This window comes from Diaporthe citri (genome assembly GCF_014595645.1).
Source record: "Diaporthe citri strain NFHF-8-4 chromosome Unknown scaffold_2, whole genome shotgun sequence".
NCBI lineage: Eukaryota > Fungi > Ascomycota > Sordariomycetes > Diaporthales > Diaporthaceae > Diaporthe > Diaporthe citri.
Genome location: NW_025064847.1, coordinates 222431 through 246001, shown reverse-complemented (window position 1 = coordinate 246001; position 23571 = coordinate 222431). Strand labels below are relative to the sequence as shown.

General features: G+C 38.3%; 6 protein-coding genes across 6 annotated transcripts; all 6 read right to left on the bottom strand.

Annotated features, from left to right (window-relative positions):
• Positions 1-8191: 8191 nt before the first annotated feature.
• INS49_005738 (uncharacterized protein) lies at positions 8192-9452 on the bottom strand (the record flags this gene model as incomplete). The annotated part of the gene is made up of 2 exons (XM_043166516.1): positions 8192-8730; positions 8786-9452. The coding sequence occupies 2 exons, from the start codon at positions 9450-9452 to the stop codon at positions 8192-8194; spliced, it is 1206 nt and encodes a 401-aa protein (XP_043027660.1).
• A 4321-nt stretch (positions 9453-13773) lies between these two features.
• Positions 13774-14550, bottom strand: INS49_005737 (uncharacterized protein; the record flags this gene model as incomplete). Its single annotated transcript, XM_043166515.1, has 1 exon — positions 13774-14550. The coding sequence occupies one exon, from the start codon at positions 14548-14550 to the stop codon at positions 13774-13776; it is 777 nt and encodes a 258-aa protein (XP_043027659.1).
• A 1502-nt stretch (positions 14551-16052) lies between these two features.
• On the bottom strand, positions 16053-17066 carry INS49_005736 (uncharacterized protein; the record flags this gene model as incomplete). The annotated part of the gene is made up of 3 exons (XM_043166514.1): positions 16053-16560; positions 16675-16905; positions 16975-17066. 3 exons carry the CDS (start codon positions 17064-17066, stop codon positions 16053-16055), a joined length of 831 nt encoding a protein of 276 aa, XP_043027658.1.
• A 419-nt stretch (positions 17067-17485) lies between these two features.
• Positions 17486-17956, bottom strand: INS49_005735 (uncharacterized protein; the record flags this gene model as incomplete). The annotated part of the gene is made up of 1 exon (XM_043166513.1): positions 17486-17956. The coding sequence occupies one exon, from the start codon at positions 17954-17956 to the stop codon at positions 17486-17488; it is 471 nt and encodes a 156-aa protein (XP_043027657.1).
• Positions 17957-18659: 703 nt separating this feature from the next.
• Positions 18660-19492, bottom strand: INS49_005734 (uncharacterized protein; the record flags this gene model as incomplete). The annotated part of the gene is made up of 4 exons (XM_043166512.1): positions 18660-19185; positions 19256-19309; positions 19378-19393; positions 19459-19492. The coding sequence occupies 4 exons, from the start codon at positions 19490-19492 to the stop codon at positions 18660-18662; spliced, it is 630 nt and encodes a 209-aa protein (XP_043027656.1).
• Positions 19493-20140: 648 nt separating this feature from the next.
• On the bottom strand, positions 20141-21991 carry INS49_005733 (uncharacterized protein; the record flags this gene model as incomplete). Its single annotated transcript, XM_043166511.1, has 5 exons — positions 20141-20717; positions 20793-21004; positions 21061-21441; positions 21567-21646; positions 21718-21991. 5 exons carry the CDS (start codon positions 21989-21991, stop codon positions 20141-20143), a joined length of 1524 nt encoding a protein of 507 aa, XP_043027655.1.
• Between the last annotated feature and the right edge of the window lie 1580 nt (positions 21992-23571).

Genomic DNA, 23571 nt, shown 5'->3' with positions numbered 1-23571 from the left:
ATTACTAAATAACCTTTTATATATTTTTTATAAAAAAAAAGATAAGAAATCGCTTAGCTTAAAAAGAAGTTGCTAAATTAATAATTTATAAAATAAATAAATTAAGTAAATATATAATATTTATAATAATCTTATAATTAAAGTTAATATTATCTTAAAGATTAAACTTAAAATATTATAATATCACAAAATAAAGTTAATAATAATAATAAAACTTAAAAATTACTTTTAAAATAAAAGGATTAATATTGCTATAATTAATATTAATAAAAAGGCATAAAAGATAATTAATTAAAGAGTATTTAAATTTATAATAAAGTTGCTAAAGCTTTATTTTTATTAAAAATATTATTAGCATATTATTGCTTTTTATATTAAGGAAAATTTATAAGTATCCTTACTTTTAAATAATTAAAAAAGTCTTTTTTAAGTAATTATTTTTTTATTAAATTACCTTATTAATAATATTTTAAAGGAAGAAAAAGTTTTTATTTATATTTTAAATATAAAAAAGGAAGGAAATAGGCTTATTTATAATATAAAATATTAATAATCTTACTAAAATATTAACTTATATTATACTAAGTAACTTAATAAATAAGCCTAAGCTAAATTATACTTATACTTTACTAGCTTATATAACATTTAAGTATATAAAAGATATTTAATATTGCAAAGCTTAAAATTGCTTATATTTAATTATTAAAAATATTACTATATTTATATTTAGCATAATGCCTTAATATTACTAATAAAAGTATTAATTTTAAATAATAAATATTTTTATTATTAAGTAATCTTTAAAGTTAATATAAATATTAAAGCTACTTATATTATTAAAGAAGTTATAAAGGAAGGCTTAATTTATTAAAAAGGTATAATAAGTATGCCCCTTTTTACTATTATTAATAGCTAAAGTTATTATAATGCTAATAATTTTAAAGTTAAAACCTTTAAAGCTAATAAGGAATATATTAAATTTATTATTATTAACTTATTATTTAATATCCTTATATATATAAATATATATAACTTTAATATGCTATTAATCTTTAAATAAATAATTTATTAATTAATATTCTTTTTTATAATATATAAAATACTTCTTTTTCTTATATTATATATTACCATTATTACTTTTATTAAGCTAATATTCACTATTATAGCTATCTTTATAAGGTTCTTTATTATAATTACTACCTTTAAATTAATAAAGCTAGCTTAAATAAAAGTTAAATTAAAAGCTATTACCCTTAAAAAAAGATTAAAAGTACTTTAAGTATTAATTATTATTATTATACCGCTTATTAAGATAATATTACTTTTTAATATTTATAATAACTAAATTATTATTATTTTAATTATTATAATTATTAACATAACCTTATTTATAAGCTTATTAATTATTTCTTATAATTATATATTATAATATAAGGTTTTAAGCCTTTAATGCTTTAATATATTATTATAAAATAAAGTAAAGTTGCTTAATATTTATTAATATTATTAAAATAGCATAATAAAATTTAGGAATACTTTATATTGCTTATAAAATTATATTTTATAAAAAGCCATTTTTATAAATAATATATTTAAATACTTTATAGCAAAGCTATATTTTATTAATAAGCATTTAAAGAATATTTATATAATTTTTATTTAAGTTTCTTTATTAAAGAATAAAGAAAGTTAAAGTATTTTAATTTATAAAATAGTTATAATAATTATTATTTATATTAAAGTAATTTTTAAGTTTCTTATATACTTAAGTAAATAAATTCTTTTAATTAATAACTTAAGTATAATATATCTTTGCTAATTCCTTAAGCATATATAAAAGAGCTGCCTTAAATTATTAAGGCTAAATTTATAAATTACTATAAGCTTTATAAAAAAGAAGAATCTTATTATTAAGAATATTATATAGTTTTTTAATAAACATTTTATTTTTATAATAGTATTTGCTTAAGTTAACTATTATATTTAAATTAAATAAAAAGTTCTTTATTTTTATTAAAGGTAAGAGGATATAATAATTATATATTATATAAAAGTTATTAGCTAAAAGAAAGTTACTACCTTTCCTTAATAAATTAAAAAGTTTTAAAAGGCTATTATTACCTTTGCTATTATTATTAAATAGGCTAAATAGTTTAAATAATTTAAAATTAAGAGAATTATTATTAATAAATAATTCCTTATCTTTTATTAAGGTATAATTAAAGTTAGGGATAATATAAATACTTAAATTATAATTTTAAATTTAATTAATTTTAAATATAATATAGTATTTTTACTTTTAATTTATTAATTATTTAAGATAGTTTAATGCTTTAAGAATATATATAAGTTTCCTTAAAGTATTTGCTTTTTAAGTATAAATACCCTTAACTTAAAGAGTTTTCTTAATAATGCATAGCAAGTCTTTATTAATTTATATAAATATTAACTTAATTTAGCCATAAAAGTTCTTAATAAATGCTTTATATACCTTATTACTTAATATATATATTATAATTTAAATTTAGCTTTAAATATAGGTATTTAAGTATTATTTATTATTAAGAAATCTTAAGGAATTTATTTATATTAAAGGATTAAGTATTTTAATTATGCTTTTAAGTATAGGAATATAGTTTATTATAATTAATATTAATAAATTATTTTAATTAATAATATTACTTATTATATTTATTATTTTATTATTTTAATAAAGTAATAATAAAGATATATTTAATTTAAGAAAGAAAGTAGTAAAAAGGGGAAATAGGTAATATTAAAGGAAAATAAAAAAGTTAAGAGTTACTTTTATAACTTAGCTATTAAAAGGTAAATTAATTCCTTTTTTTATATTTATTTATATAATAAGATATAAGTAAATATATTATTAATAAAAATAAATATTAATTTAATTCTTTTAATTATAGCTATTAAATTTAAAAGTTGTTATTAATATTGCTTAAGATATAATAAATATATATATATTAAGAATAAGGGAGTTTATTATAATTTCTTGCCATAATAACTATTTCTTTATATATTGGGTATTATTATTATTATAAATTACGTTATATAGATTTATAATATTAATAATATTAATTAGCATAATTAAAAAGTTATTTCTTTAAGCCTTGCTAATTTATAATTACCCTTATAATTATTAATTAATATTAGCTGGGTTATGTATTATAATATAATGTTTAATTAATATAATGGTTAATTATTATTAATTATGAAAGAAAGAAAGGTAAAAAGCCTAATTATGCTAGCTATTTTATATATAGCATTAAGGCTGCTGCCTACTGGGCATCTTAATGGGCCAAAGCTGCCTAATCCCAAACAGTCCTTTATATAAACAACACCTATTATTTCTACATATAATTAAGTTAAAGAATATAATAATATTATTAATAAAGATAATAATAAAAAAGTTATATAGCTATAAAATATAATTTATATATTTTTAAATATAAATAAGAAAGTTATAAAACTTTATTATTATTATCTTAAATTATTTTTATTTTTAATAATTTATAATAATAAATTTATTTTAATATAATTTATAAATTATAAATTAATAAAAGAAAGTATTAATATTTATTATAAATAAATAGCTTTTATTATATATTTATTTTATAATATTAAATTAAAAAGAAAAAAAATAAGCATTTAAAATAATAATTTTATTTAATGCTTTTAAATTTATTATTATTTAATCTTTATATTAATTATAAATAATTTATTAAATAATAAAGATAAATAATTTAAAAAAAAATAATTAATATTATTTATTTTACTTTTTTTTTAATAAAGATTATTTATAAATTTATTTATTATTTTTTAATTTTTTTTATTTAAATAATATAAATATTTATTAATTTTATAATTTTATTAATTATTTATTAATAATATCTTTATTTATTAATTTTTTAATATATTAATTAATTTATTTTTTTTAAATATTTAATAATATTTTTAAATAAAATTTTTAGCTTTTTTTATAAATAAGTTAAAAAATTAATAAATATAAATATTATTTAATAATTTAACTTTTAATAAGTTTTTAAATTTAAATATTCTTAATTTATTATTAAATTAAAGTTATTTTTAAAACTTTAAAAAATTATTTTATAATAATATTTTAAAAATATTATTTAATTAAGGCATTAAGTAAATATTTTAATATTATATTAATATATAATTTAAGCTTTAATTTAAATTATTAAGAAAATTTATAAAGTTAAATAAAGTTAAATATTAAAAAAAAGATTTATTTTTAATAATTAATATTATATATATAAGGGTTTTTATTTTAATTTTTTAATTAAAAAATTTTATATTATTATATATAAAAAAATAATTATTTTTAAATAAAAGTTTTAATAAATATATATAAAATATAGTAATTAATTTATTATAATAATATTTATAAAGTTATAATTTATTAAGTTATTAATTTAATCTTTTTATTTAAATTAAAATAAAAAAGCTATATTTTTTTTAATTTTATAATAAATATTAATATAATTTAATATAAATATAATAAAATTATAATATTTATATTAATCTTAGCTATATATATTTATTTAAAAGCTTTAATAAAAATTATAATATTTATAAATATATTATTAAAGTATTTAAAAATAACTTTTCCTTTTAAATTTAATATATTAACTTAATAAGGAATTATAAACTTTTAATTTATTAATAAGTTAATATTTAAATAATTAAATATTTATATTTTAATATATATAATAATAATTATTAAATAACTTTTTATAATAACTTAATATAATATATTAAACTTAATTTAATTAATAATTTTAATATATTTTATTTTTTAAATATTAATTTTTATAACTTAATTTATTATAATTTTAAAAAATAATATATTTTAAGACTTTAATTTTATAATAAATTATAAATAATAATTTATTTATAATTTTTTAAATTTATATATAAATATAAATATATAATTTATTATATAATAATAAAACTTTTAATAATTAATTTATATATAATATTAGCTTATTTTAAGTTACTTTATAAATAAATATTTAAAAGTTTATTATTAAATAAGTTTTTAAATACTTTTTAAGTAATAATTTTAATATAAAAATAATATTATATTTATAATATATTTAATTAAAATTAAAATAAAAGTATTTATTTAAATATAAATTAATATTAATAAAATAAATATTAAAGCTTATTTATATTAAGTTATATAAATTTAATTTATTAATAAAATAATAATTATTTTTTAATATTAAAGTAATTAACTTATTAATTTTTTTATTTAAATTAAATACTTTATAAGTTAAGTTATTTTTTATAATAAAGTTTTTTTTTTTATAGCTTTTAATTTATTATTTATAAAGAAATAATTTTTAATAATTAACTTATTTTTATAATAAAAGTTATATTAAAATTTATTATTATTTATATTAAATATTTAAATAATAATATTTAAAAAGTTTTTAATATTATTTTATTAATTAAAGTATTAATAAAATTATAAATTTAATTATATATTTTAATAAAGCTATTATAATTAATTTTAATTTTATTATAAATTATTAATTAATAATTTTTAAGCTTAAAATAAATTTATTTATTTATTTTAATTATTTTAAATTTATTAATAAATATTAAATAACTTTTAATATTATTTTAAAATTATATTTTAAAATATAAAATTTAAAATATAATTTTTAAAATAAAATAATTAAATTTATTAATATAATTAACTTATTTTTAATATTTAAAAATAAAAATTTAATATATTAATATATATTAATAAAAGCATTAAGTAAATAAGCTTAATTAAAACTAAAAAGTAAAATAATAATTATATTTTTTAAAAAAATCTTTTTATTATTATTTAATTTTTTTATTATAAATATTAAGTTTTTTACTTTTTTTATAATTTAATTTTAAATTTATAAAAATTTTTATTAATAAAAAAATAATTAAAATAAAAAATAATTAATATTTTATTAATTTAATTTTATATATTTTAAGCTATAAAAAAAATTAATTATTTAATTAATATTATAAATTAATAAATTTATTAAATATATTTTTTTAAATATTTTAATTATAAATATATTTATTTAAAAATAATATTATTAATTTAATAAAATTTTAATAATATTTTATAAAATATAAAAATTATTTAATAAATAACTTTTTTATAAAATTTAAATTTTTAAATTTCCTTAAATTAATTTATAATATTTATTTTTATTAAATATTATTTAAAATTATAAATAAATAATATTTAATAAATAAAAAAATAAATTATAATTTAATTAAGCTTTTTAATAAATATTATTTTATAAATATATTTTATATTAATTAATAAAGCTTTAAAAATTTTTTTAAATAATAACTTTTTTATTAATTTAAAATATTTAAATTAAATTTTAAAAATATTTTTAATTTTTATATAATTTAAATTACTTAATAATAATATTTTTAAAATTTTAATTATTATAAAAATTATTAAACTTAAATAAATAATTATTATTTAATAATTTTTAATATTTTTAATTATAATTATATAATTAATTTTCTTTATTATTTTTTAATTAATATTTTAAATAAATATAATAATTATTTAATTAAAAAGTTTTTATTATTAAATTTTTATTTTATAATTTTTTAATTAAAAAAGCTTTATTAATAAAAAAAGTATTTTTTTAATTAAATATTTTAAATAAAATTAAATTTATTATTTAATTTAATTTTATATTAAATAATTATAAAAAATATAATAATTTAATTTTAATAAATTTATAAATATTTTAATTAACTTTAAAATTAATTTAATTAATTTAAAAAGCTTAAAATAATATTATTTATATAATTACTTATTAATTTAATTTTATTTTTTTTTAAAAGATTTTATATTTTATATAAATAAAGATATTTTTTAATTAAATTAAGAATTATAAATTTTAAAATTTTATAAAAAATTAAAAAAAGCTTTATATAAATATATATAATATTAATACTTTAAGTTTTTTTATAATTTTTTAAATTTAAATATAAAAATTAAAATTTTAAATATAATTTAAATATTAAACTTAATTTTAAAAGATTTTAAAAAATTTTTTAATAAATTTTATAATTTTAATTTTTTTTAAAATTTTTTTTCCTTATATAATAAAATATTAATTTATAAAATATAAATTTTTATATATTATAAATTAATAAAATATAATATATATAATTTAATAATTAAAAATAATATTTAATTAATATTTTATAATTTAAATAAATAATAATTTATTAAAATTTATATAAAAACTTAATATATTTTAATTAAAATTAATTTAAATAAATTTTATTTAATAATTTTTAATAAATAATTAAGCTTTTATATTTTATTAATTAATATTATTAATAATAATAATTATAATTATTAAATAAATTTATATTTATTAAATATTAAACTTAAAAATTATTTTAAAATATTTTTAAAAAAATTAAATTTAATATTTAATTCTTTAAAATTAAAATATTTTTTTTATTATTATTTAATTTTTAATTATTTTAAATTAAAAATTTTATAACTTTAATAAATTATATATAATAATATAATAATTATAAAAAATTTATTAAATAATAAATATTATTATAATATTTAATAAATTTTATATTTCTTTAAATATAATAAATAAAAAAATATTTATTTATTTAAAAATTATTACTTATAATTAAAATAATTATTAATATTTTTTTATTAATTAAAAATTAAATAATAATAATAAAAATATAAAAAAAATTATATATTAAATTTATATTTTATTTATAATATATTTATTATAAATTTATAATAAACTTTATTTTTTCTTAATAATTTAAAAAAGCTTAAATTAATACTTATTTAACTTATTAATTATTAAGAATTTTATAATTTAATTTATAAATATTATAATATTATAATAATAATAACTATAATTTACTTAATTCTTTTATAAGGTAATTATATAACTAAGGCATGTAATTATAGCTATTATAATAATAAGAATAAAGGTTTAAAATTTAATATCCTTTGTAAATTTAAGGTGAATTTACGGGGAATTTCTCTATTTAAGTATATATATAGTGAATTCATCGTAAAACCATATATTTACGGTGAATTCACTGTGAATATATCATGAATTCACGGGTGCTCGTGAATTCACGGTGAATTCACCGCAGATTTACCGTGACCCATCCGTACTGCATCAGACCCCCCCTCCCCCTGGTAGGAACTATCGGTCGACGTGTATTCGACTCCGGTATTGCAGTAAATACTCATCAACTCTTTGATATCCATATTCGAAGTTCCCGGCTTTTGAAGAATCTGAGAATCGAAAGCGGTCGCAATCTCAATCGGGCTGAACGAAAAGGGGCGGCCAAGGTTATGGAATCCGGCACCCGTCCGTACTACTGCCACCACAGCCAAGACCGTGATGGCCAACGCCCCCCATAGATACACATATCGAGACTCGTAGATGATAAACACGGTCTGCTGCTGAGCGTCAAACTCGGTCCAGGGGCTGGAAGCATTCGGCGCCTCCACGGCCACGCGGAACATGATCTCGTTGAGCTTGGAAATGGTGCCATCGGTAGGATACCTGAACGCAAACAGCACAAGTCCCTGCGGCGGCGCCGCGGACAAGATAGCTCGCCCAGGGCGCCGTAAGCGGCCCGCTGGTGCAGAATTCCCATCCGTCTCTGCCCATTGTTTGTACTGTCCCCGACGAGTTGAACATGCTGTCCGCTGCAATACCCAAGCCGCCAAATACGGGACCTCTGTTGTCGGATGGCATATTGTTCATGAGAGCGGGCTCCGTGGAGAGGAGGCGAACCTTGGCTCGTTTAGTTTCGGGCGTGATGACTCCCTCTCTCTGCGAAAACGGATAGGCGACAACTGCGTGTTGAAGAACACGGGTGACAGTTGTTGACACTCCGTGGTATGATTTCATTGTATCGTATTCCGAACCATCGCCATCACTTATGTCTGTCTCGGCATAGAATACGGTCAAATTGAAGTTCGCACCGGTGTGGTAGTTCATGACATTTGTTCCGGTTTTGAAAACTTGTGTGGTGCCACCTGCCCCGTTTCTGAAGTTGGCAGCGAAACTGGTGTTGCGAACTATGCTGCATCGGAAATCGATTCCAGCAGCTGCAAGTGTCCCGGAACAATTCCCAGTGCAGCCAGAAATGGCTCCCGTTAGCGGTTCCCGGTCGGAAAATTGTTGCATAATCTGGGTCATTGAGGGGGATAGTTGGACGGGATCGTAGAAAGAATCCGTATAGGCGCCTGTGAAGTTCATGTCCTGCAACGACCGAACGTCTGTGGCTGTGGCAGTCGACAATCTAACGTCTTCGCGCTCTGTTCTGAGGCTGGTAGTGAGTGCTCGCTGGAGCAATGGGTTGACAGCAAAGACGGACATGACCATGAAATTTGCCAAGGCAATCCTGCCCGTATTCTTCCCAGATGTGATTGCAGCCCACGTGCTGGTTCCATGATCCCATTGGTTGTGGAGGGTTCCGAGTGTCGTTCCGCTCAGAGCCGAGTTCCACCATGTTATCACCAGCCCGCAGGAAAGGGCACATTGAAGCATCATACTTCCAAGCGGTCCAAGTATGGCTAGAATGACGGTTGGAGCTATCACCCAGGAGTCGGTCTTGGTTTTGTCAGCGGCGGAAATGAGCCCGATGCAACCGCCAAACCATGCCACAGTGCCAAAAAGAACCAATATAAAACCCCAAGGAAAATTTGCGAGAATTCCAGGTGTCCAAGGCCTCGAAGCGGTTTTTTCTGATGATTGACCTCCGGCCTCTTGATTCAAGGCAAGACTCTCATCACTGGCCACCTCGTTGTTTTCTTCTCCTACGGAAAGATCCCTGGTTTCTCTCACAGGCGCTGTTAGCTCTATCGACGAACAGGTAGATCGGATCGGGGTGTCCACGACGGACAAAGACTGTTTTGAGAGGAGGTGGTCAAGTTCTGTCTCGGACGGGCATTTGAAAGGTTGGCAGATGATGCATCAGCCGTTGTCCCAGAAACGGATATTTCGTCGTGTTCCATTTCCATGTCTGGACTGAAGAGGGAATTAGGACCAGGAAAAGACGACGCATTCTTCGAAAAAGAGGAGAGCTGAGTCCAGGCCTGGATAAGGAATCGAAAAATGATGCAAGCGCTGGAGCTTGTCAAATTTGGGCAGGGCCAAGCAGGCTGCCACAATAAGGCCTTCAAAGGCGAAAGCCATCCACACTCGAAAAAGATTCTGCCTCACGCCGGGGCCAAAAATATATTGTGGCTACCTGCAGGCACTCTAGGAGCTCTTCCAATAGGGTGGGGACGAATCGAGAGGCAGTGGTTTGGGACTGTGTTACCACACCGGTCTGAAGCCATTTGGACGGAAGCTGCCGAGTTCTATCTGTAATACCTGTGACGCGGTCGGCGCTGCCGCTTTCGTGATTGGCTATATCAGCTGCGCCGCGCTGGCAGCCTCGTAGGTCCTGAGCGGTACCTTTCCCAACTGCCGGATAGTGATCAGGCAGTTGTGCGTACTATAGCCTCTGGCTAAGGGGCAAGCGCCGTAATAGCGACCTAAGCGCCTTCATGTATGATGGGACTATCTTGCCTTATAGCGTCCCTTCCGCTAACCACAGTTGGCGATTACCAGCTGCCTGAATCTCTTGTGCATAATTCGGTTTATGCTGTTACGGAGGTTGCACTCAAGGTTAGTGTGATTTCCTAGGGGTGTTTAGAAAGGAGAATACCATGTGTGATTATATTCATCCTGAGGCAACCATGATATTTGGAAGCGATATGACACTGGTACACGGTGTCTGCATGGGTGGCTGCGCCTGCGTGGTGACTGGTCTTGGGGAAAGTTGTTTAAGACCAGTTATGAATCTAGTACTGGCCAATGATGCAGGGCATGTTGATGAGTATCTATATGTGACCAGTCCCAACGGGGAGGGTAGAGTGGCCAACGGGGGCTTGCCCAACGCAGACCAGTCAAATCCGAGGATGCTGTGACTAGTCAGGAGGCGGTCTAGCGTAGCCTTGTGGCTGTGTGACTGGTCACAGTGAAAACCCCCCCAAATAGGCTGATTGATTAACTAGTCACTCTTTTCCTTATTACAACATTTGACTCTGTGGCTTTCATAATCAAAGGTGAGATAATTGACTATAAATCAATACACATCATTTAATTCACTTACAAACTGCCTAAATTAATCGTTAAACTTCAGAAATACCACCAAATATCAGCTCCTTAAATCACTCGCTCAATGTCTCGCGATTTGTAACGGGCTGGGCCCATGTAAGGCCTCACCCACCATTGGGCCAATTCTGCAACCAACTAGCTTGGGGACAAGCTAGCCAGCCCACTCGCTTACCTTAGCCCTGGGAGCTGGTAGATAGCTCGGGCCACGCTGTATGGCCCACTTGCAGATTTCTTTTCTCTTCCCTTAATTTACTTATAGAAGCAAGCTGCTCAGAAAGTGGCACGAAGAAAGGTTAATTTTTCTAAACGAAAGAAAGAGAGGGGGGCTATGGACCTACATACAGTACTTGAGATGGTCCTCGCGTCTATGGCAACGAAGGCACAAGCTGACTGTAAGGAATTGTTGATTTACATCTATGGTTGCCTAACCAAAAGAAGGGAAGAAGGTAGCAGAGCTATGATTTAGCCTTGTGATGGTTTTTGAGGCCAGTTGGGCTGATAAGATAAGCCAAGTAACTGCACCCGAAGGGTCCCTGCAGCCCACGGCCCTGACAGTACTTACTCAGTCTTATGCTGTGCGAGTCATACTCTACAGGCTGCATTACATGTAGCGAGTCATCCTCAGCTGAGGCCAAGAAGTTATGAGATTAAGAACTGTTCAGAATAAAGGAGGTCTCCATTATTAGGTCAAGTAAGGTTTTGCCAAGGGAGAGGTTATGGATAGATATCCACTGTAGGTGGCTGTCAACAGCCTTCAAAGGATACGAGGCTTGGCGATCTTGCTGATGGCAAGGGAATAGATTAGCTAATGACTCGTGCCCTTACAACGGCGTTGAGGAGCACACAATACCACACAAACTTATATAAAGTCAAATGCATCCGTCTGCTTGTGTCAAAATAGTCAGGACCATTCTACTCTACACAATCTGAAGACTTGTCACTCAACAAAAGCTGTCACTTTAACAACCCAATTAATTTACACACAACTGAGACAATGAAGCTCCTCGCTGCTTTCACGTTTCTCGCTTATGTCGCTACGGTCTCCGCTAGTTGCACCGGTGGCTTCCAAGAATGCACCAGGGACGTAAGTAGAGCTTAAAGCATCGAACAAGACGGCAAAATCTGTCACTAACAATCTATGGTATAGTCTGATTGTGACGTGGGCAGTTGCTCTATGTAAGTTTCAAACATTCTTTAATCTTTACTCAATGCTGCTTAACTTAACAATGAGGCCTTCTCGGCCTTGATCTTTCAACCACGTCTAAGCGCTAATCCGTATGATTCTGTAGTGTCAGGGATGGAAAGACGTGCTGCAATTAATGAGATGTGAAGCAAGGAGAGACCGGTGATTATTAGTTTATTCACAATAGACCTACGGCGGCAGTCGCCGTTAGATTGAAAGTGAGAAGAATAAAGCCGCCATGGCCCTCAGATAGGGTTATCAGAGACCATTATGAAACGTTGTGTGACCAGTCTATCTCATATCTTGTCCAAAGCCGTGGGCGTGAGCGGAATGCTGCCCCTTCTGAAGACAGCACCCTACGCCACTGCACTATAGCACAGGGAATCACTAAAAGATTAGAGACCTCGTTATCTACAGAGTCTTATAGAAGTCTGCCAGCGTGAACGGGATTATTTATCCCGCTAAGGTAAGGTGACTTCGTACGATCAGACTCCGTGCTATTCCAACACCTGGGTACACAAAATCCTATAGCTGGTACATAGAATATGTGGTGTGATATTTTGAATTGTCCAGAAATCATATTATGCACTAAAACATTATTCCCTCTATTCCTCTCAAAATTTTAATAGCCAAAGAACAGTTCACCGCGCTTTCATACGTTGACCGTTCCCAGCACAACAGACGTTCTGCATCTGTGTGCAAGTGCTTCAAGTGAAAGATTATGAGGGACATGGCTTCGCGCGCGCGCCCAACAAACTGGTCGATGTCGAAGCTAGCAGCCGTCGTATACCTGGGTACCGACCGCAGCCCAGTTTTGTGATATCAACCGTATCTTCCAGTGGCCTGAGCCTCAGGAGACGCAAGGAAATATGAGATATGGCTCGTACGTTTCTCCAAATTCGACTTGATTATGCGTCTGTGGCGTTATTACACTGTTGGGATTGCTTGATGTTTGATTTGTGAGGTGGATGGTGTCATAGCCTCGTCTTGCCCTGGACTACCTGGAACCCGGGACGCGCTGGACCACGGCTATCTAGCGAACCTCAGACGGTCACCACATCTTCATAGCTTGCGCTCAGCTCGACCGTGGAAAACAGTTGACTTGTATTAAGGGCTGCCCGAAGGAAGAAAAGCAAGAGGGCAGCACGCCCTCGAAGGTATTCTGCTGTTCATAAGCAGGCTAGTGGTTGATAAGATATGTTTATCGATAAGAGCCGATGTCTGCGGAAAACGAAGTGTTACCCAAAAATGCGGGGAGGACTCTGCAGCTCGAGAAAACAAAAAACGAGGAAGGGATGGATTATTCGAGCAATCAAGGCGGCGACGTAATTCCTCGAGCTTGTCTCGCCTTCAATTCCTGCAAGGGGGGAATATCCTGCAGCATATTCGGCTCGAGCCGATCCCACAAGATGCCACAAGTCGGTTTGGCGGCCGCGCTACCACGGCCGTCGTCGACCGGGAAAACACCGTCGTAGGCGTGACGACCAGGTCGCACACCGTGTCGTACACCTCGGGCACGAGCTGTTCCCCGCGGAGGACCTGGCAGTCGTGGACGACGGCGGCGGTGATCGTGGTGGTGTCGACGACGCGCAGGCTGTGCAGCATGGCCCACTCGAGGTCAAAGAAGCCGTGGCCTTTTCCGAAGCGGATGCCCTGCTCATTGATGGCGCCCGTGCCCGTGACCATCAGGCCGACCTGGAGGCGCCTGTCGACAATTTCGGCGAGCGAGACTGGGCTGGCGACTTTCTCCATGCCGTCCAGAGTGGAGGCATACTTGTGCAGGGACTGGTCAATGAGGCTGGGGTCCAGTAGCTTGAAACCCCTGCGGATTCCGTAGGTGGTGGTCAGGACCTTGATGCCGGCCACGAGAGCCTGTTCTCGTAGGTATTCGAGGCAGTTGTCCGGGGTGATGAAGATGCAGGTGGAGTCCCGGAAGCAAGGCTGGGCTAGCAGGGTCCTGTTGGCGTCCTCGGAGCCTTGGAAGTCGGTGATAAAGCTGGAGAAGTCGTAGTGGAAGCGCGAGTCTGGATAGGCGACTTTGCGCAGCTGCTCCCAGACTCTCGCGCGGACGTCAGCCTTGTGCTGGGGACCACCGCCTTCAGATGATGAGGACGATAACAGAGACATGACTGCTCAACAAGGGTTCTAGACCAGACAACCGATATTTGCAATAGGAAATGCTAGAACTATGGGAGGGGTGATTGCTTCGCTAGCATGGTACAGGGTCTGTTGAAGCGGGATGGTTGACCCAGACGGTCGGATGTGTCTGTGCTACTTGGAGGTTACAGGTGACGGGGGTAAGAAAAGTCTTGGCGGGGGGTAGGATAGAAGAATGGTTTCTACTCCCCGGCAACTTGGATTGGGGTCCACATTTCCCGGTAGAATTTTCTTGGCGGAGGGCAGGAAAAGGGAGCCCTTATCAAACCTGACAGGGAGATAGAGATGCTGTAATATACATGGATTATCATAGACTTCACAAATAAATTTTTATCTCAAGGGTTATTATAAAGAATTTAAGTTTAAATACAGCTGATACATATAAACATGCATAAAATATACTTGATTATATCAACCTGAGCTTGAATGGTAGATTCAATAACCAGATCCATTGCAAATGGCCCTGCTGATGGAATGTGTCGTTGCAGGCATTCCAGGTTGATGCTGCCCTAGACAAAAACACTTCGACTTGACAACTTAAATATTTCCTGATGCACAACTACGACGGAATTTCTTCTTTTCCCGTGCATTACGTCTCATTTCGCATTCATAATCCCTACTCTAATGAATCACACACCTTGCAGGACTCCACTCATTGTAGAAATCCACCAGGGCAGCACCAGTCAGAGTCTCAATATTCTGAAGTGTAGTGGCATAACTGATAGCATGCAAATGTGATGATGTCGATATTATTGTTACATGTGCCAGATGGGCATGATGTCGCCTGAAAATAGAGAGCCATCACCGAATACCGGTTGAATGTCTGCGGGCATCCCGGGCACTGGATGTGACCGTCTCCCGCGGGATCCCTCTTGGTGCAGAGACTGTGACCCGTTTCGGTCTACGCAAATTTGTCAGTCATGCTTAGTATGATGGATGTTCTTGAGCTTCTCAGCGCCGTGATCCCTCTTTGGTGTTCTCTTCACTATTGGCGTTTCAGGGGGCGGCAGGTGATGCACCAGATCGCATCTGTTGTCAAAGTCACAGCGTTATGGCACTCCTGGGCAGCCAAAGTCTACGCTCTGAACTGACGAGTCTCTGTGCCATTCGATATTGCGGCTATATGTGCGTGGGAATTCGTAGTGCTCTGGTCGTATGTGTGATGCCTTGTGGACCTGCTATCTTCAGCTGTGATTCCGTTCATAAACCTTCGCTCCGAATCAGCCAGTCACTGTGAAGCTTGTCAGAGCGAAGAAAGTACAGCTGTGACTGTGATCTAGTTAGAGGAAGATATAGTTGCTTACCTACTAGTGGCAGTGTACGTTTCCCGTTTTGGCATAAAATGGTAATCCAACGGTGTGCTAATTGCAAGAAATCCTTGATGGCAATATGTTCAGCAATGCGTCATGGTAAATAACGGAATCAGCTCAGTTGAGTCATAGCTAGCGCCACTCACAGGCGCTGCGACAGCCTCAGTCACTATCATAAAACACCGCAACCCTAACCTCAATACTCCTCCTCGCCTCGGCCGCCCCCTCATCCACCCTGGGATCCCGAAACGCAGTATGCGGCACCCGCCTCGGCACATCCGCCCGCCCAGTAGAGTCAAACTGCGTGAACAGCACCACACCCCCCGGCCCCATGCGGTCCTTGAAGTACCACCGGTGCGTCCCTTCCCCCTCCGGGTCCAGCGGCGCCTTCACCTCGAGGATGTCGACCTCGTGGTCCGGGTACACGAGCCGCACCTTGAGGATGTCGTCGTCGGGCACGGAGCGCGCGTCCGCCACGGCGAGGGGGTCGCGCTGGACCTCGCGGATGGGCCGCCAGGCGTTGATGATCTGCCACCGGGGGTGGGTGCGCAGCAGCTCGTCGGCCTCCTCGTCGCCCAGCCAGCGCCGCGCGAAGCCTTCCGCCGCGGCCGGGTGCTGGTCTACGTGGACGCCGTGGACTGGGCCGGTGGGGAACTTGTCTGGGCTGTTCCTGCGGAGGTGCTGGAGGATGTGTATTGATGGGTTCTTGGGACTTGTACAAGAAGGATAATGTCAGCTAAATAGTTCGGCGTGTGGTGGCTTATATTTCACAAGGGAGACTCACAATTTGGGGTTCTGCTCCAATACTTGTTTTGTCAGGTCTAAGATCTCTTGGTAGTAAGTCTTCCTGACGAGGTCCTCGTTATCGAACTCCTCATCCTTCAGGCTACTCTCATGACGGACGAACTCAATGCCTTGAGTCTGAAGATTGAAGTCATCCTCGTGGCCGGTCACATCTGTGATCAGCACCGGGTAGTCTTGCTTGGGAGTCTGTACGGGAGGGTTGGCTGGTCCGCTGTAAGATGTATGTCAATGCCATGGTGCTCTTGCCCCTTGGCGTCATTCGTGAGCAGTCACGACTTACCGTCCGAATACCACTGGCGGGAGCGGTGGTACCAGGTCCTTTTGGCAGTAGGTGACGTTGGCCTGAACCTGTTTGCTACAGGAAGGCTGCATGATGAAATTGCTAGTCATAGATCCCGCCTCGGCATGCATGTTTGGAGAGGGCGATCTGGGGAACACGATTTGTTCTTCTTATCTGGCATGCCTCATATTTGTGCTTGCAATAGGGGCAGCCGTGAGCTTATCGCCATCGAGGGCCATTGACTCGTTGCCATTCCCGGCGAGTCATTACTCCCTAAGAGTCTCTCGACAAGCTGTGAGCGGGCTAATTTCCCATCTGCCGGACTAGATATGTAGCCAGACATGCAATCCGAACTGATAAGGGGCCTGCCGTCGTCATCGGTTGTGTCATCGTCGCATAATGCCCATACCTTAAGGCTGAACCACCTCGGCATCCACCCATCAAATACATCCGTCCCGAGCCTCATATGACCAAAACTTAGCAAAAACCCATCCCGCCCCTTCCCGCCGGCCTAGACAGTAAACTCCAGCCGATTCCCCGCAAAGTCCCTAGCAAAGAACCGCTTGGGGTACTCCGGCCCCTTCGCCCCAGAGCTGGCCCCAGGCGCGTCCGCGGCGGCGGGTGCATCGTCGCCGCCGCGCAGGAAGTGGGCGTGGACGCGCTCCTGCAGGGCGAGCAGGGCCTCGGGCGAGCCGACGCGGAAGCAGGGGTGGCGCGAGGCGTCGCCGGGGATCGAGTCGCGGTCGTGCTTCGGCAGCGAGATGTGCACCTGCTGGCCCGAGGCGCCGATGTCGAACCAGGCCAGCTCGTGGGCCTGCGCGGCGGGCACGGGGCGGGAGGTCAGGCCCAGGGTGGCGGCGTAGAAGGACTTGGCCTGGCCGAGGGTCCCGTGGGGGATTGTCAGGTTGATGTGGTGCAGGCCTGTGATGAGTGGCTCTGCCAGGGGTTGGGAGGTGCCGTTTGGGGTCTCGTTGGTGGCCATGGTTGCTGCTGTCAATGGCTGGCTTGCAATTGGCTGCTGCGATCTTGTTGCCGGTTGATGTCAAAAAGAGCAGCTGAAATGTGGACTGGCGTTGTAAGGTGATGCAGTGGTTCGAGGTGTCTTGGCCTGGTCGGTCTTTGCCGTAAATGATTATGCTATTTGTACGACTATGGCCGGTCACTTCGGGTCCAAACAGCGCAATTGGCGTTAACTCTAACGTGAGGGGAAGAGTGACTCTTCCGAGAGGGCCGGAGTTGGCTCGGACTCGGCCGGGGCGGCGATTGTGGGCAGTCTGCAGGCGTCGCGCTACGGCGAAAATTACCCTTTTTGTTACCAAGGAGCTTAACCCGGGCTGGTGGTGCTCTGCGAAGTTGCTATCAACAAACCAGAATGCTGGTGAAAACGGGTTCGAGGAAGGACAGAAAGCTATTCGGACAAACACTGAAAGGTGGTATGGTGTTCCGAAACTAATATCCACATTTCTTTCCCTGCAAGACAGGCGTTTGGAAAGAACGGCTTGCAGCGGATGAGAGCTAAAACTTATGGATCCTTCTCGTACCTTTTTTTCATTTAAAACGAACACGGTAATGTGCCGAGCCCAAATCTCCTGTACACAAGCAAACTGATCTAAGACTTGAACCTCCCGCCCTCTATGTTGCCGTATCGCCTCTAGAACGAGCAGGAGAAAGAACACCACCCCTACCTAAATCTTGGACGCCCCCTGCACAGGCGCCAGCGACTGCAAGACCTTCTTCGTATCAGCCGACGTGTCCTTGACAATCCCAATAACAGACTTGAACTCGGGCAGCCCCGCGTCGCCCACAAACTCGTACAGCCAGCTCTCGCTGGTGGTGACGACGACGCCCTCGGCCCGCAGGCGCGCCAGCGCGAGCGGCACCTCCTCCCTGTTGCAGCTGCTGACCCCGTCGGCGAGCACGTAGACGGCGTGGCCCGCGCGCCGGGCGTCGAGCGCCGTCTGCGTGATGCAGATGTGCGACTCGATGCCGACCAGCACGATCTGCGCGGGGGCGGCGCCCAGCTGCTCCGTCACGGCCGGGACGAACATGCTGAAGAGGGTCTTGTCCGCGTGCGTCCTGCACTGCGGGCCGTCCAGGAAGGGCTGCAGCTCGGGGACGGTGTCGCCGAGGCGCGCGCGGTTCTGTGTGGTGGTGTAGATTGGGATGTCGAAGGCTTGGGCTGCTCGGAGGACCTTTTGGGTGGTGAGGACGCTGGGAGGGCGGCGCTGTTAGGATACTGCCTGGCAGGCGTGCAGATTGGCTTTTTGGCAGAGGTGCTTACACTTTGTCGAATTCGTAGATCGCGTTGCGGAACTTCTCTTGGAGGTCGCAGACACTGTGAAGGGCATTCGTCAGGGCGGTTCGATGGCACGATCGCATCGGGTTCGGCTGGGGTCCACTGACAAGATGGCGGGATTGTCTGCGGAGTGAGTATTGAGCACATTAGCCATGTTTCTTGGACCGAGGGTAGGTCAATTGACGTACTCATCCGTCGCCGAGGGGCGGGCTTCTCTGCCATTTTGGAAAAGGGTCGGATCGCAGGCCGGGTGGACGGTGTTGGGGCGCGGAACCCTTTCGGGAGCTGTGACGTCGCGATTCTTCGGGTAGTTGCAGAGACAATGATCATATCCCAGGCACAGTATTTGCAGTCAAGAAGCACTGGATGTCGTGCGCAAGCCCTACGATATGGTCGCCAGAGGAGTTGACGAGTGTCGCCCAAAATCGGAGCAAATGAAGGAAGAAGGCTTCCCCGCGGGGTAGCACTCAAGACGTCAGGCCGCTGATCGGACGCAACTACCGGGGGATCCCTAGCTGCGGCCAGGGGCCTGACCCGGGGGACCGGAAGCTTGAGGTCAAGCTCAAAGGTCAGCAGCATGTGATATGATCCACTTCGTGACCCTAAAAGTATATAACTGCAAGATTACAGTGTGGTGAGGCTGGAGATGGTCCTCAAGGACTTCCACTATTGGATCTAACAAAAATCTGGGTCATGGACGAGGTGTCCACCTGCCACTGCCGAGGTATCCACGAGGACAGCCGTTGACCGAGGGCGTTGTCCTTCGTCCTCAGAATGACAATTCGATACGCAAGCACAGCGAGACAAGTGATGATCTCGAGAACCGACCCCGATCTTGCCAATGTCACAGTGGGTGGGGCATGGAGCAGCTCACTCCACCTTGGAAACCTTCTCAGCAGACAACCACCCAAGATCCCCCGCAGCAGTGCCAGTCCGGAGACGATAAAGCGAGTCCAAGAACGCCGGCACAAACGTCCCGGGGCCCTCAACACTTCCCTTGGTGGCCGCCTGCTCAGCCGCGATCTCAAACAGCAGGATGCCCGCGATCACGGCAGCCAGCCTATCCCCACCAGAAGGACAGGCAGCCACCATGGCCGAGACGGTCGTCCCCAGCGTGCACCCCGTGCCCGTGATCATGCCGAGGTATTCGTGCCCGTTGCGCACGGCGAACACGCGGGCCCCGTCGGACACGATGTCCGTCTTGCCCGTCATCACCACGACGGCCTGCTCGCGCGCGGCCAGGTCCCGGACGAGGCGGGACTTCGCGGCGTCCGAGAGCGTGCTGCTGCTGTCGACGCCGCGTTGGCTCTCCGTGTCTCCGCTGCTGGTGCCGCTGCCGGTGTTGAACACGGTCTTGATCTCGCTCTCGTTGCCCTTGATCACGTCGATGTAGCCTGCCGAGAGGATGGACTTGACTGCTGCCCTGCGGACGGCGGTTGCCCCGGCGCTGTGGTGCGTAGATGTCAGTGATGGTTAAGGCTAGATTGAGCAGCGGTTGGGCGACTGGCATGTTCCCACGTACCCCACTGGGTCGAAGATGACCGGTCGCCCTGCGGCGTTGTATGCCCTGAGCGCCTTCTTGTAGTTATGCAGCCCTTCCGGGGTCACCGTTCCCATGTTGATGACCAGCGCGGCGCCCAGCTTGGCGAGGTCTGCTGCTTCCTCGCCATAGTTGGCCATGATGGGCGAGGCCCCGACCGATAAAGCCACGTTCGCTGCGAAGTTCTGGACCACCTGTAATAGCACGTCAGCCCCCCATCTCGTACTGCCCACCATCCAGAAGACCATACCAAGTTCGTCATGTTGTGCGACAGCGGCTTCTGCTCGTGCACGGCCTTGATCGCCCCCGGCACAAGCTTCAGCAGCTCCCCCTTGGTCCCCGCCCCTAATGTTCCCGCCCCCGGTTGGGTGTTGCGCTCACCAGCGTCCCGGACCAGCCCCAGCAGCCGCCGCGACTCGGCCTCCGGGTCCGCGGCGGCCATGATGGCGCTCACTACAGCGACGCCGCCCAGGGGGTTCTCGGGCGGGCTGCCGCGGAACAGCACCTGCGGGATGTTGGAGGCGTTGATGCCGCCGATGCACACGGCCGGCACACCGCCGTAGCCCTTGTCGGCGAGGACGGCCAGGGTGTGCCGCAGACCTTCTGGGCCGATGACGTTCTTGGTGTTTGTCTTGCTGCATAGTAACAAGTCAGTATGTTACTGTGCTCCTGAGTGGAAAAGTGGGCGGGGATGTGACGCGCGTTTGGGTGGAGAAGACGGTCCCTATGCCCAGGTAGTCGGCGCCCTGCTCGCACGCCGTGAGGGCCTCGGCGACCGTGTGCCGTGATGCCGATGATCTTGCCGCTCCCCAGCAGCTGCCTGGCCGTGCTTATGTCTGAACGCATGCATGTCTTAGCTGGTGGCCCCAAAAGTTGTCTTCTTTCTCGGGGGTGGTGATGGACCGACCCATGTCATCCTGGCCCAGGTGCACGCCCTCGCAGCCCACAGCGAGCGCAACGTCGACCCGGTCGTTGATGAGCAGCGGCACGCCATGGGCTTTCGTGACGGCGTGCAGCCTCCTCGCCGTCGCGATCAGGGCGCCCGTGTCGCTGGTCTTGTCCCGGTACTGCACCACCGTGACGCCCCCGCGGATGGCGCGGTCGACGACGTCACTGATGTCCTTGTCGCCAAGGATCGCGGGTGTGGAGTCGGTCACCAGGTAGAGGCTGTAGTCCGCCATGGTGCAGGGCAAGGGGTGGTGAAGGGTCTTGGGGGTTTTTGTGATGTGTGTCAAGGTTTGACTGGCCCGAACCCAGCTCGGTATCGAAATCGGGTTCTGAGCAATGCCAAGTCAAAATCGCTCATCGCGAAAATCAGTCCATTAAGTACCAAACCCAAATCCCGATCACGCACTGGATTCGAGGAATCGTGAATTTTAGGTCAATTTCGTCACCATACCATGTCTGCACGCGAAACGCCTTGTAGTGCATGCATTTCCACTCTCCACGCCTGGATAAATGAATTAATTCAAAACAATTTATAGGAAATCGCCGGCCACCAATACGGCCAAGAAAATAATACCGGCACACATCAACGTGTATTTTACACGAAAGGCAGAACCCGACTGCTTGGGCTTTTCCGCTGTACACTAGATAATGCCTGTGACGCGGTCCGCGCTGCCGCCTTCGTGATTGGCCATGTCTGCCGCGCGCCGCACTGGCAGCCTCGTAGGTCCTGGGCTGTATTTCCTTGTGCAGCATCATATTCCCGGGACATCTACAGAGAAAGGCAAAGGTACGTGAGAGATAACGGGATCAGCACGCGGGTCTGACGGAGCTGTTAAGTGGTCACCGTGGGACTTGCCTATACGCATCACAGTGCAAGCCTTGTTTGATGAGATGAGCATTGGTATCGTGACCAGGAAAACGGAGACATCAGCAACTGGATTCAAACGTAGAATAAGCAAGCTAAAACGCAGAGTCTGTACCTGATCAGCAATTTGATCAAGACACTACTAGATACCTATGGAGCCCGAATCAAGCGGACCCGTGATTCAGGATTTGCTGAGCGCACAAGGAGATTCAGCAGTCCGGATTGTTTCCTCCGGACTGATACCTGGGTACTTTTTCCTCGGACACATGCTCATTTACCTCTGGGCAGGTGACATTGTGGCTCCTTCTTATTGGGGCAGGACCACGACAGAAAGAATCCAAACGCTCCTTCCTATCTACCCTTCACTTGACTTTCATGTTGCCATGGTCCCTCTATGTGGGAAGTTGTATCTCAGGTGCTCCCAGCTGGAAGTTTCATCGAGAAGTTCAGTGACGTTGTCTGTCCGGCGGCATGTGCCTACCTAGGCACCAAGTATTGTGTTCGTATGCAAGGTATCATGACCACTACTGGGTCACTCTAGCTGTGCCATGACAGAATGATATTCGCGTGGATAGTCTTGAATGTAGACTTGGTGCCAAACAACCTATATAGTACGTAAAATAGAAAGACGCCACAAGATGCAACGAGGCCATGGAGTCATGAAATCGCCCGAAGAATAGTGGCAGTATTCGGACCACTTAGTCTTCCGAGGATGCTGACCGTGCCTACTCTGCTCAACGTAGCAAATATATCTGAGGAAAGCGCCAGTTTAGTAAATGGATATCATCCTGGTCTCACTTGGAGCGGGCTTCCACAACCGCGAAGTTCCGAGTGAAGAACTGCGCCTTCTCTTAAGTGCAAAGAATTCAGGTAAACAAAGGGAAGAGGAAACTGCAATCATAACAAAGTCTTCTAAGGAATGGATGATCAGAACGACGCCGTGCCATC